This window comes from Lupinus angustifolius, unplaced genomic scaffold (genome assembly GCF_001865875.1).
Source record: "Lupinus angustifolius cultivar Tanjil unplaced genomic scaffold, LupAngTanjil_v1.0 Scaffold_48_99, whole genome shotgun sequence".
Classification (NCBI taxonomy): domain Eukaryota; kingdom Viridiplantae; phylum Streptophyta; class Magnoliopsida; order Fabales; family Fabaceae; genus Lupinus; species Lupinus angustifolius.
This window is the reverse complement of record NW_017728884.1, coordinates 312,214-324,321: the sequence shown is the minus strand read 5'-3', so window position 1 is coordinate 324,321 and position 12,108 is coordinate 312,214. Positions and strand designations below refer to the sequence as shown.

Here is a 12,108-nt window from a genome sequence, read left to right as displayed (position 1 = left end):
TTTAAGGTTCCTCATCTAAATTTCATACTCCTAAACAAGAGAGAGAATTTTATTCCTTTTCCCTTCCTTTCCTCCCCCTTCCTAACCATTTGATCTCTCTCATTCCCTTTCCATCATAACTCCCTAACAAAGTCTTAGGGTTAGTTTGGGAGTTGGATTTTGGAGGGAAAGAAAAGTTTGGGAGTTATGAAATACACTTGTGAGATGACTCTCAAACCTTCCCTTTCCCTTCACTTCCTACCCCTCCAAAATCCAACTCCTAAACTAATCCTTAGGGTCCATTATTTAAGGTCTTTCATGGACCTTGCGTCCAAATCGCTCTAGAGTTGCAATTTGGTTTATCTTCATCTTGCAATTTGACATTGAAGGAAACTTTTGTTTTCATCTTTATGTTTGTCAAGGAATAAAGTAAAGTGGGATGGATGAATTTTAATGTTGTCTCCTTATGCTTTAGAAAGTTTTATGTTTTTATAAAGTTATCTTAATTATTTATTGAAGTTTTGATTAAAATGAGTGAATGTTAAAAGATCTCTGTTGTGGGAAAATTGGAGGACCACTATGTGTCTACAATTTCTACACACATCATGGATTAAGTTATCCATTTTAGATATGGACTTATTTGTTTATATGTTTGAAATCATAAATATTGTGATTTGAGCGTTTTCATTAAAATAGTGTTGGATTGGCTCCTATTTTCCTTGTTGAAATTCCAATGTTAAGCTACTAACTGTCTAAATGTAATATTTTTATGGATACGATCAATTAGAGGGAAAAAATGTATGAATAAAAAGTGCAAGAGTTTTTTACAATGTTATTACTAGCAGTGTACCCGTGCACTTGCATAGGTCGCTCCTTTGTTTATGCATAATGCAAATATAATATACATATATTTTATAATATCAATAAATCATATATTGAAACATTATATTTTTCATTCATATAGGTGCAATATTAACATTGATTTTTGAGTGTATATGTAGAATATTAACAATTATAAATGTGTTTGTATAAGCATTTATTTGTTGAAAGTGTGATTATAGAAAATATTTGATTCTTAAATAACTTAATAAATAAAATTCAAATTGTATTGGATAATATCTCACCTCTATATTCTCTATATAAAATTATAAATATAAGGAGTTATTTTTGCATCATATTTTTTGTGATTACGTTTCTAAGTATCATATAAAGTCATAAGGATTTTTTAGCATATCTCTTAAATGCTTATGTTTTATTTTAGATTAATGTTCATTGTGTATAAATATTTGAATATATTTTTAGCATTCAAATATTGTATAATTAAATGTTATTTATTTGATTATGTTTTAGCTAATAATCATTGTATGAAAATAACTCATAAATTAAAAACACACTAAGTTAGGATATGACATATATTTTTCTGATAAATTAATCAAAATAATAAAAAGAGTCTAATTATTGATTTGTTATATTACTAATTAAAATACATATATTTTTCATAAATATATATACCATTGTTATCTTTTAATTAAATAATATAGTAATAGTAATTAAATAATGTGACCCGTGCATTCACATGGCTAAAAACACACATGTTACCCACACGTTCGCATTACTAAGAAAACATGTGTTACCCATGTATTCGCGTAGTTAAAACGCACATATTACTCATACAAAACATGTTACTCATGTATTCGCATAGTTAAAACGCACATATTACTCATACATTCATATTATTAAGAATATACATCTTACTTGTGTATTTGCATATTTAAGCATATAAGAAAAATAAATTGATAATTTTTAATTTGAATTTTCTACAATTAGTATTAAATTATTATTAACATATAAAATATATAAAAAGTAGGAAGGAAAAAGTGTGAGGAGGAGGTGACATGTGAAATGAAGGAAAAAAGGTAAGGAGAAATTGACATGTGGCATAAGAGAGTTTTTTTTATTATGTTGTTAATAGAGAAAAATTAAAATTCAAAGAATCTGAACTGTAATATTAAAATTCAGTACGAAAAATGACAAAAAACTTTGATGAGGTGAAAAAGTACAATTATTCTTATATTAATGGTAAACATTAAATTATATAGATAGATTAATGTAAAGAAATAATTTGAATGTGAAAAATGATTTCAATTTCATCTAATGTTCAATGACTATTACTTTTTAACATAACAAAACATAGATGTTGTAAACACTCAATTTTAGTGGGGTAGCGACATGAACCAATCACTAATTAATATTAAATTATTATTAGCATATAAAATATATAATATATAAAAAGTAAGAAGAAAAATATGTGAGGATGAGGTGACATGTGGCATGAGGGAATGAGAAAGTGACATGTGGCGTGGCATGAGGAAGGAGAAAGTGACATGTGGCATGAAGAAGTTTTTTTTATTATATTGTTAATAGATATCTTTTAATATTCAAAATTAATTATCATTGACTTTTAAATATAAGTAATACAAATGAATTGTAAATTGTATACCGACTGTGTATAAATTTTTACATCAATAGTACATAAATATTTCTTGTGTTATCACTAAGGGCGAGCAGGACTCAACTTACCCACGCACCTCCAGTATGGCCTAATCATGATCAGGCCCGAATATGGTCGAGTATCGTCGGGTCTAGGGTCAGGTTCAGATTCAAAAATTAGACTCAGTCAATATTTAAGGCGGGGTGGATCAAGTATGACTCAGCCCGACCCGCTCTATGATCACTCACTCATCATATTTGTATGTGTCTTTATTCAATTATATATCGAGTAATGACACATTTTGGTTAAATGTTCATTGATTTTGTAATTTTTTCATCATATATACATTATTAGTAATATATATACATATAACATTTTATATGTTAAATTACATATTCATAAGAATAAGTAATATTGAAAAGACTTTATGTAAAATGAATATGTATTATATTTAATGGGGTCTAGGTCAAATTTAAAGGTGGACCCAATTAATATGTTAGCCTTGGATCTACAATCAAATCTGAGTTCAAAAAATAACTCAATTAACATTCTAAATCGGGTAAAAAATAAATTTTAACTCGTCTCCACTCAGCTATGCATACCCTATTTATCACACTTATTGTCCTTGTTCAAATTTCAATGTTAAGCTACTAAATATCTAAATGTAATATTCTTATAGATGTGATGACACAAGTAAAATAAATAATTTGGGTTTTTTAGTACAGACCAGAGTTATCCATATCCAAAGGCCCGTTAGTTTGAACCCAGACGCATTCTTCAGCCTTATTATTAACTGTTTTTATCTTCTAACAAAATAAAAATTTTGTGTACCAAAAATAATAAAAATTTGTCGGCTGATAATAATAGTGCTGTGTTGTTCTTACCGAATTCACTTTACCTTACCGCATATCAGATACTTAATTCAAGAATGTCTCATAAAAAACAACAAATTGCGTTTCTGAGTGAACCGCATGTATCCGTGCACCTAATCCAACACAAAAGTTATCACTCTTCTCATATTGAGAGCCATGGTTTCTTCAACCACCACCCTTTCTCTGCTTTGTTACTTGTTTTTCTTTGCTTTGTTCTATCCCTCTCAATCCCACAAGGTCTCCGTGGAGTTGTACTATGAAAGCTTATGCCCTGACAGCGCAGATTTCATCGTCAAATATCTGCCTAAGATCTTAAGCGATGACCTTTTACCCATCGTTGATCTCACCCTTGTTCCTTGGGGTAACGCTAAGCTCAAAACAAATAACAACTTTACCTGCCAGGTTCTTTCTCTCATTTCAACAAACATTACCCACTTTTATTTTGTAGTCTTTCGATTTTATACTCCTTTATTTTACTGGTTCAATTGTAACTATTGTTTATGTGGCTGGCAACAATTATAAATGACACCAAATAACTATTATTGACTGAGTTAGGACCAAATAGCTCTCTTTAAGAATCTCGAATAAACCCATAATATAGATACCTATTGGTGCCAATTTTCTAAATATCTATTCAATTTTACTTTCCCACAATTTGACTACGAGGGTTAGTGCTCAAAATTCCCACATCGATGACAGTCCATACAGGAGATGTGGGACACGATATCTGAGGAGGAGTCCAAAAATAAAATAAAATAAAATAAAAAGAAGTTAGTTTAAAATTTTTGATGGGGACGGATGGCGGAGGTGGTGGTGCGAGGGTATGGAGGGATTTTGTTTGTGTTAGTCCCCACTCACCATAAAACTTATTGTATTCCTTAGGGCACACCTTTTATAGATCACTTTAAGGCTTATAAAGCTTTTCAAAGTCTCTCCTCCATTATGTGGGACTTCAAAAAATTTCATTTCACACCTCCAAAAGTCACCATTAATGGTGCATTAAAGAACCATTAATTTGGCCCTTGATTCACCAAGTTCCAACAGTAACATTATGAGATGGTTTGTCAGGTAGCCGACCCCACTTAGTCAAAGTAGACTCAGTTATTGTTATAATTTGGTAGCTTTCCTAGTCATGTTTGAATTGGAAGTGTCGATATTGATGATAGTGACGATATGGACCATGACCTTGATACAAAGCTGGAGCTTCTGACTATGATGAATGGGCTAATGATGAATATGATTCTGGAAACAGTTTAATCTTATATATACAGATCGAAATAGCAAAAATAATGTCTCTCTGCATAATATAGATTCCAAACATCTGGATGTGAATGGATGGAATTACTTATCCTTTAGACTATTTCTGTTATTTGTTAGTTCTACTTATGAATAGAACAAAATAAGACGTTCAGGTTAAGTAATGTAATATTTTGGTTCCAAAGGGTGGAACCAAAGAGAATGGAATAGAACATCTTGTTCTATTTTGTTCATTCCATGCACCAAGCCATCAAATTCTACCATAAATGTCCAGTTCTAAGCTTTGAGTTTTCTATATTTTTAATTGAACTTAATGCGGATTGTAACTTGTTTTATGTCTTTTTTATTTTTCATCGATGGGATTTGCAGCATGGCCCATATGAGTGCTTGCTGAACACTGTTGAAGCCTGTGCAATCAAAATTTGGCCTGAACTGGTAAGAACTGATAAAACAAACTGGCAACAGATCTGTTTCTTTTTATATTCTTCTTATCGAAGAAAAAAGTTAATGGGTTTTTCTTTAATTGGGGGTGAGAAGTACTATGATAATTAGAACAAGTTGAAAAAGAAAAACTGTAAATGGGTTTATAAAGTAAAGAAAATACGATTCTTACCAGGTAATCCATAATTTCTATGGTTATAAGAGGTAGCACAGGTCAATGTTTATCCAAGCAAATGGGGAATGACACGGCTTCATTTGTTTTATAATTACTTGAGTTTATGAATTGAGCTTTTTCTGCTTGTTCTAAAGTCAATCTGATCATACTATAACAATAACTTTACATGTATACAACTGTTCTAAGTATTTTGCATGCTGCACCTTATTGCAGAACCAGAATTTTCCTTTCATCTATTGTGTTGAGACTCTAGTGTATGAGCATAAGCAGAAAGAGTGGGAATCTTGTTTTGACAAACTGAGTCTGGATCCAAAACCTATTGAACAATGTTATAATGGTGAATATGGAAAAGAGGTTGGTGATTTTATCTGATTTAGCTCTTGTCCTTGAAATTAAATAACATGCTCTTTGAAGATAGTAATATGTATAATGTACACTGCTTAAGAACTGAAAGACTTTCTGCTGGCTACCACATTTTCTGTCATCAAGAAAGAGATTGAAGTGTTCTAATTTTTCTTTTCTTTGTATTTGATACCATGTGTCACAAGATAGTGACACATGACAGTGTCAACTTTTGTCTTCTATAATTAGATTGCTTTTTTTGTTATTTATATGAACATTGAACTTTTGGTCTTTTACTAACATTGCTAGTGAAATAAACTTTTGGTACTTGGGAATTGGGAATTTTAAACAATCATACAGAAGGAAAATGTGTAGCCTTTTTAATTGTCCCTCTAAACTAATCTCACAAAGAATAATAGATAATTGAGTTCAATTTGAGTAGATATAATCCATATCAACTGGTAGTTACCGACTTCCTGGTTCCATTATGTAAAGATTTGGATAATAGATCTGGTGCATGTGACAATGCTTTTAATTGGCATTTGTGATGTGCTATTCTACTGTGTTATTCTTTTCTTAAAGTCAGCAAAATGAAACGACTAAAAAATATTCTTTCCTATTCTAACAATCATTTCACTTGAAGTAGTGTAATATTGGGAGATCTTTGAATTACCTTACATTCATAGATCTTTTTTTGGTTCTTTGGTGCAACTACTAAAACATATACAATGGAACTGCCAATTCTTACCTTATGAACATTCATCTTTCTTCACGATAAGTTATCGTGAATAAAGAGGAATAATCATACTTGCAAAATGTTGAGTCAATACTGTTTCCAGACACAAAAGACTACAGATATGATCTGCCAAGTCAATATATCATTTGTGATGTGATCATCTACTGTTAATGTGGCATAGACATCTAATGAAGAACTATTTGAATGAATTGTAAAAATTGCTTTTGGAGAACTTGGTTTCTGGTTTTCATTTCTTAAAGAACTCTGACGCAGTGCAGTATTGGGTGATAAGTGCTTCTTTGTTATAACTATTACAAGACGATACAAATAATAGATCTACAATGTGTTGCTTCTGATTATGAATCTATCTTCATGATGATCTAGCAAATATTTTCTGAATATTTTGCCAAACTTGCAGAATGTTAATACTACCTCCTGACAGTAAAAAAAGATATGAAATGGACTGAATCTATATATAATCGTTTGGCTGAAAATTTTCTCTCAAGTAGTGTTTACTATCTTTATGCAGCTAGAGCTACAGTATGCAGCTGTTACAAATGCTCTGCAGCCTCCTCATACGTATGTTCCATGGGTAGTTGTGGATGGAAAACCAATCTATGAGGTTAGTTTTGCAAGTTTTTATCTGGCCGATACACCATTCCCATTTCGAGAAGCAAGATGTCTAATTAACAAATAAATTGTAACTATTGAATTTATTACATATATGCGTTACAAATGTACTGGAAAATTTTAAGATTTTCCCCATTTCTTTTGCTGCAGGATTATGAGAACTTGGTAAGCTATGTCTGTGAAGCTTATAAAGGAACTGATACACCCCAAAGTTGCACCAAAGAATACCTTAACTCTGTTCCTAAAGGGGAAGCAGAGCCTAAACATTCTGTTAGCCATATGGAAAGAATGATTCCAACATGGGAACTAGTATGGTCAACCATCACATCATGGATGGAAAATATGAACTTTTGAAGCGAAATATAGACATGACAATGCTGTGTGTGATTTCAGAGTGGTTTTTTCTCTTGTAGTGGTCCCTAGAAAGAAGAACTTGTAACAGGTTAATAATTTCTCAGCAAAACCCTGTTGTGCATAATGTTATTACATGAATACATGATGGTTGCAAATTTACTTTTATATTTTGCCAATTCCCATCCTAGCTTACAATTTTAACTATCTCCTCACTGTGAAACTAGAAAGGGTGAAAACGGTAAATACACCAAGATAAAGAAAGATAAAAAATTGAAGATTGGATAAATCCAAGAATATGAAGATTTTTATAATAAGGACCATATATTCTGGTAGTTGCATAATTGTATTGCTGAACATTTAAAACTTATAGTGTATGACATGAAAATTCTTATCTTATTGTTGGCCTAGTGCAGCCCCAATCGCACATAAGTTTAAAATTAATTTTCCAATCAGGTGCAGTGATAATTTTAGTGGTAACTACTAGGGATGACAATATGAGTTTAGTCCGATAGGCCAGCTCATTTGGATTGACATTGTTAGCAGATTGGAATTTTAGCCCAAAAACCTATATTCAACTTGGTTTGGAAGCCTCTTTTTTAGACAGGCAACAGAAAGTTGGGTCGGGCTGGCCTGGCGGGCCAACATTAAAAAAGGAGACCAAAAACAAGTTTTAGACTTCTAGTTTAGGATTCAAAATCAAAACAAAGACACAAAGGGAAAAGCCACAAATCAGCTGTTATGTGTTGTCACTGTTATGCCTGTGTGAACTGCGTTGCTTCGTCTGTGTGAAGACCGAGGACTATTTTCTTCGCTGGCCTGCTAAAGGTGAAGAATATGTGCCTTTTAATAATAAGGAATTAATAATTCTCTTGTTTAATATTATGTTGTTTCTATTAACTTAATTTTGAACGTAATGTTTTTGGGTAATTTGTTGTACAAAAGGCAAGATGCTATGAGATCTTAGCCAAACAAATAGGAATAATATTAGAGTACCCATGCTGTTGTGTTTTATTAGGACCAATAATGAATGTGAATTTGTGCAAGGGTGTTACCCTGTTTGGTTTATTGTGAGTAATATGGCCACATTAACACCAGATCTGAGGTACAATACAACAACTCTAGTAACTTAATTCTAGTTGAATCGGTTGTTGTTTTCTGGGTGCATGGATAGTAAAGATGTAAGCTTTATAGTAGTTTTTGAAATTATGTTTTATTTGATAATGGTTCTTACATAAAATTAACTTTATATTAGTATTTGAAACTAATTGTATAAAATTAGTTAATGTAATGTTGTGTACTTTTCATTCTTTATGATTCATTATTTACTTGATGCTAACTTTATTTTGTATATTTTTTTGTTATTTTGGACAATAATTAATATGGAAGGTTCTGGTCATAATTCAAATTCTATTAATGTTGACAATGAGATGAAAGATGTTGAAGATGAGATTCAAGAATATCAATCGGTTGAATTGGGAAAGAGTAACAAACAACCTAAATCTCTAATTTCCGATGTATGGAAATCTTTCACTAAGATAGGAGTTGTGAATGATGGAATTGAGAGGGCTAAATGCAATGGTTGCAAAACCATATATAAATGTGGGGTTAGTGGTGCTAAAGACTATGGTACATAGCATTTACGTCGTCATAGAGGATGATGTACTAAAATAGAACATGGTGATGTTGGTGAAATAGTTATGGATAAGGAAGAAAAATTAATGTCTCGAAAGATTGATCAAATAGTGGTACATGACATGTTAGCTTGTGCAATCATTGAACATGATTTACCTTTTAAATTTTTCGAGTTTAAGAAGATTAGATGATTAATTAACTACTTGAATCCAGATTCTATTCTTATTTCTAGAAATACGACTAAGGCTGATGTCATGAGAATCTACATGATAGAAAAGGATAGGCTTAAAAAAGATATGTCTAGAATTCCTACTATGATATCTCTAACTTCTGATTGTGGAAGCTGACAAGTAAAATTATTAACTTTTGTCACACGCCTCCCCTTATACTGAATCTGAATTGTATAAGAAGATACTTGAATTTTTGAATGAGTGAGGTATAGACAAATTTTTTTTTCTCTAACTTTAGATAATGCTTCCTCCAATGATGTCATGTAAGAGCAATTGAAAAATAAGCTTATTGTGGAAAACTCATTGTTATGTGATGGACAATTATTTCATATGCGTTGTTCTGCATACATATTGAATCTAATTGTCCAAGAAGAGTTGAAGGTAGCTAGTGATACCTTGTATAAAATCAGGGAGAGCATCAAGTATGTGAGAGATTTCAGAAGGTAGAATGCTCAAATTTAAGGTATGCATTGAGAAGATAAGTGGTGTTGATACTTCTGCTGGTTTGTGTCTTTATGTTCCTACAATGTGAAACTCTACTTATTTGATGCTTCAATCTGCTCTTAAATATAAGCATGTATTTGAAAAACTCTGTATGTATGATGATAATTACAGGTTTTCTCCTTTGGTAGAAGAGTGGAAAAGAGCAGAACAAATCCATGTGTTTTTGTTGCCTTCCTATCGTACCACAAACTTAATTTCTGGCACATCTTATCCTACTTCCAACTTGTATTTTGTGCAAGTTTGGAAGATTCAATGTATACTCCTTGATACTTTAAGACATGAAGGTGAGGTTTTTATGAGCATGGCTAATAGGATGGTTAAGAAGTTTGAGAAATATTGGGATGATTATAGTGTTGTTCTTGCAATGGGGGCAATTCTTGATCCAATGGTGAAGTTAGAGACGTAGAATTATTGTTTTGAAAGAGTTGATGATTCTACTTTTGAAACAAAGTTGCAGTTAGTTATGAGAAAATTGTACATGTTATTTGAATAATACCATAGCACAAGTGTTTCTACTTCTATGCAGACTCTGATTTCTGATGCTCCTTAGAAGAAGGCTAAATTTCAAGATTTAGGCTATGTGTTTGATGTAAGTACTTTATACTTTTTTGAATTAATAGTTTAAATATTTAATGGTTTAATTATATATTTATTTGCTATTAACATGTTTTATTTGTGAAATATTTAATAGGAACTCGATAGGCATAAGATACAACTTGTCACAAAAACGGGAAAGTCAAAACTTAATCTTTATTTGGAGGAGGCATCTTAAAATTTTAAAGATAATAATGATTTGGATGTGCTACAGTGGTGGAAAGAAAATAAAAGTATTTCCAGAGCTATCAATCCTGGCCCGTGACTTGCTTTGCATTCCTATTACAACTATTGCTTCTGAATCTGCATTTAGCATTGGTTCACATGTTCTTAACAAGTATAGAAGTCGACTTTTATCCAAAAATGTGGACGCTTTAATTTGTGCTCGGAATTGATTGAATGGTTTTGTCCGTGAAGGTAATTTATTGCTTTTCAATGTAATTATCATTTATTTGTTAGTTAATTATTGTTATAAGCATATATTAATTTAATCATGTACATAATATAGATGATAATGAAGAAGAATATTTGGAAGATGTTGATGATGGTAGTAGTAATAGAAAAGTGGAGGTGTCTTCTTCCAATAGAGTATCTAATGTTTAAAACTTAGTAGTTAGAAACTTTATTGTGAACTAGGAGTATAAAAGTTTAAGACTATGTTGACTTGTTTAGAACTTACAAGTTTTAAATTAAGACCATATGCTATTGTGAGATTATGGACTTTGGTTTATGATTTTTTGTTTTAAAAGACATTTATGAGGCATGCTGATTATTTATTTTTGAAATTGTGATTGAGTTGGTTATAAATGTGTGTTTTGAAAGAAAAAAATGGGCAAGCCCTGCCAAATATTGTTTGGGATGACATTTTGAGCCATTTTAGCAATAAGGGTCGGGCTGAGCCTACCCATATTTTGGCGGGCAAAATGCAATCCGGGAAGGGGAAGGTCGGGCTGGCCCGTATTACCACACATAGTAACTAGATTTCGTTTAAGCTCCTTAAAGGTTTTGAGGCAAGCCTCATCAAAGTGGAAGGGACAATCTTTATTTAGTAAATTGCTTAGGGGCTTAGCAATTTTGGAGAAGTCTTTGATAAAGCACCAGTAGAACACAAAGCATAAGTAGAATCCAACATGTCTAAGGAAACTACGAATTCCATTGATATTTGTCGGTACTAGCAGCTTTTCTATGACTTCTATCTTAGCTTGATTGACCTCAAGCCCCCTCGCAGAAATTTTATGCCCTAGGACTATCCTCTCAATGACAATAAAATGTCATTTTCCCCAGTTTAAGACTATGTTGTTCTCAACACAACTATTGAGCACGATCTCAAGGTTTTTCAAACACAAATCAAAGGAGACCCCAAATACAGAAAAATTGTTCATAAAGACTTCTATACATTGCTCAAAGGTGGTTGGTGCATTAAGCAACCCAAATGGCATTCATTGGTAGGCAAAGATGCCAAAAGGGCATGTAAAATCGGTTGTTTTTGTTAATCTTTGGGGTCAATTGTGATATGGTTATATCCAGAATAACCATCCAAAAAATAGTAGAAGGCTTGTCTAGAAATCCATTCTAACATTTGATCCATGATGAGTAAGAGAAAATAAACCCTTCGAGTGGCTTTGTTAAGCCTCCAGTAATCAATACACATTCTCCAACCCATAACCTTGCGGGTTGGAATTAACTTATTATGCTCATTGAGGACTACTGTCACCCCCAAAGAAAACGGTAACATTCGAAGGAACACCGTGAGTTCCTCCTCTTCGGTCATTCCGACTGTTCTAAAAAATTCACATAACTTGAATGATTGAGAATGTGGATCCTCATGGTCAAGTCCTGTGAAAGGTGTAAGACTGAGATGACAACTAAGA

At 32.1% G+C, this 12,108-nt stretch overlaps 1 protein-coding gene across 1 annotated transcript; it reads left to right on the top strand.

The window, feature by feature from the left end:
• Positions 1-3,438: 3,438 nt before the first annotated feature.
• LOC109342016 (gamma-interferon-inducible lysosomal thiol reductase-like) lies at positions 3,439-7,478 on the top strand. Its single transcript, XM_019579971.1, has 5 exons — positions 3,439-3,744; positions 4,969-5,034; positions 5,429-5,569; positions 6,823-6,915; positions 7,074-7,478. Exons 1-5 carry the CDS (start codon positions 3,499-3,501, stop codon positions 7,275-7,277), a joined length of 750 nt encoding a protein of 249 aa, XP_019435516.1. The 5' UTR covers positions 3,439-3,498; the 3' UTR covers positions 7,278-7,478.
• The last annotated feature ends 4,630 nt before the right edge of the window (positions 7,479-12,108 follow it).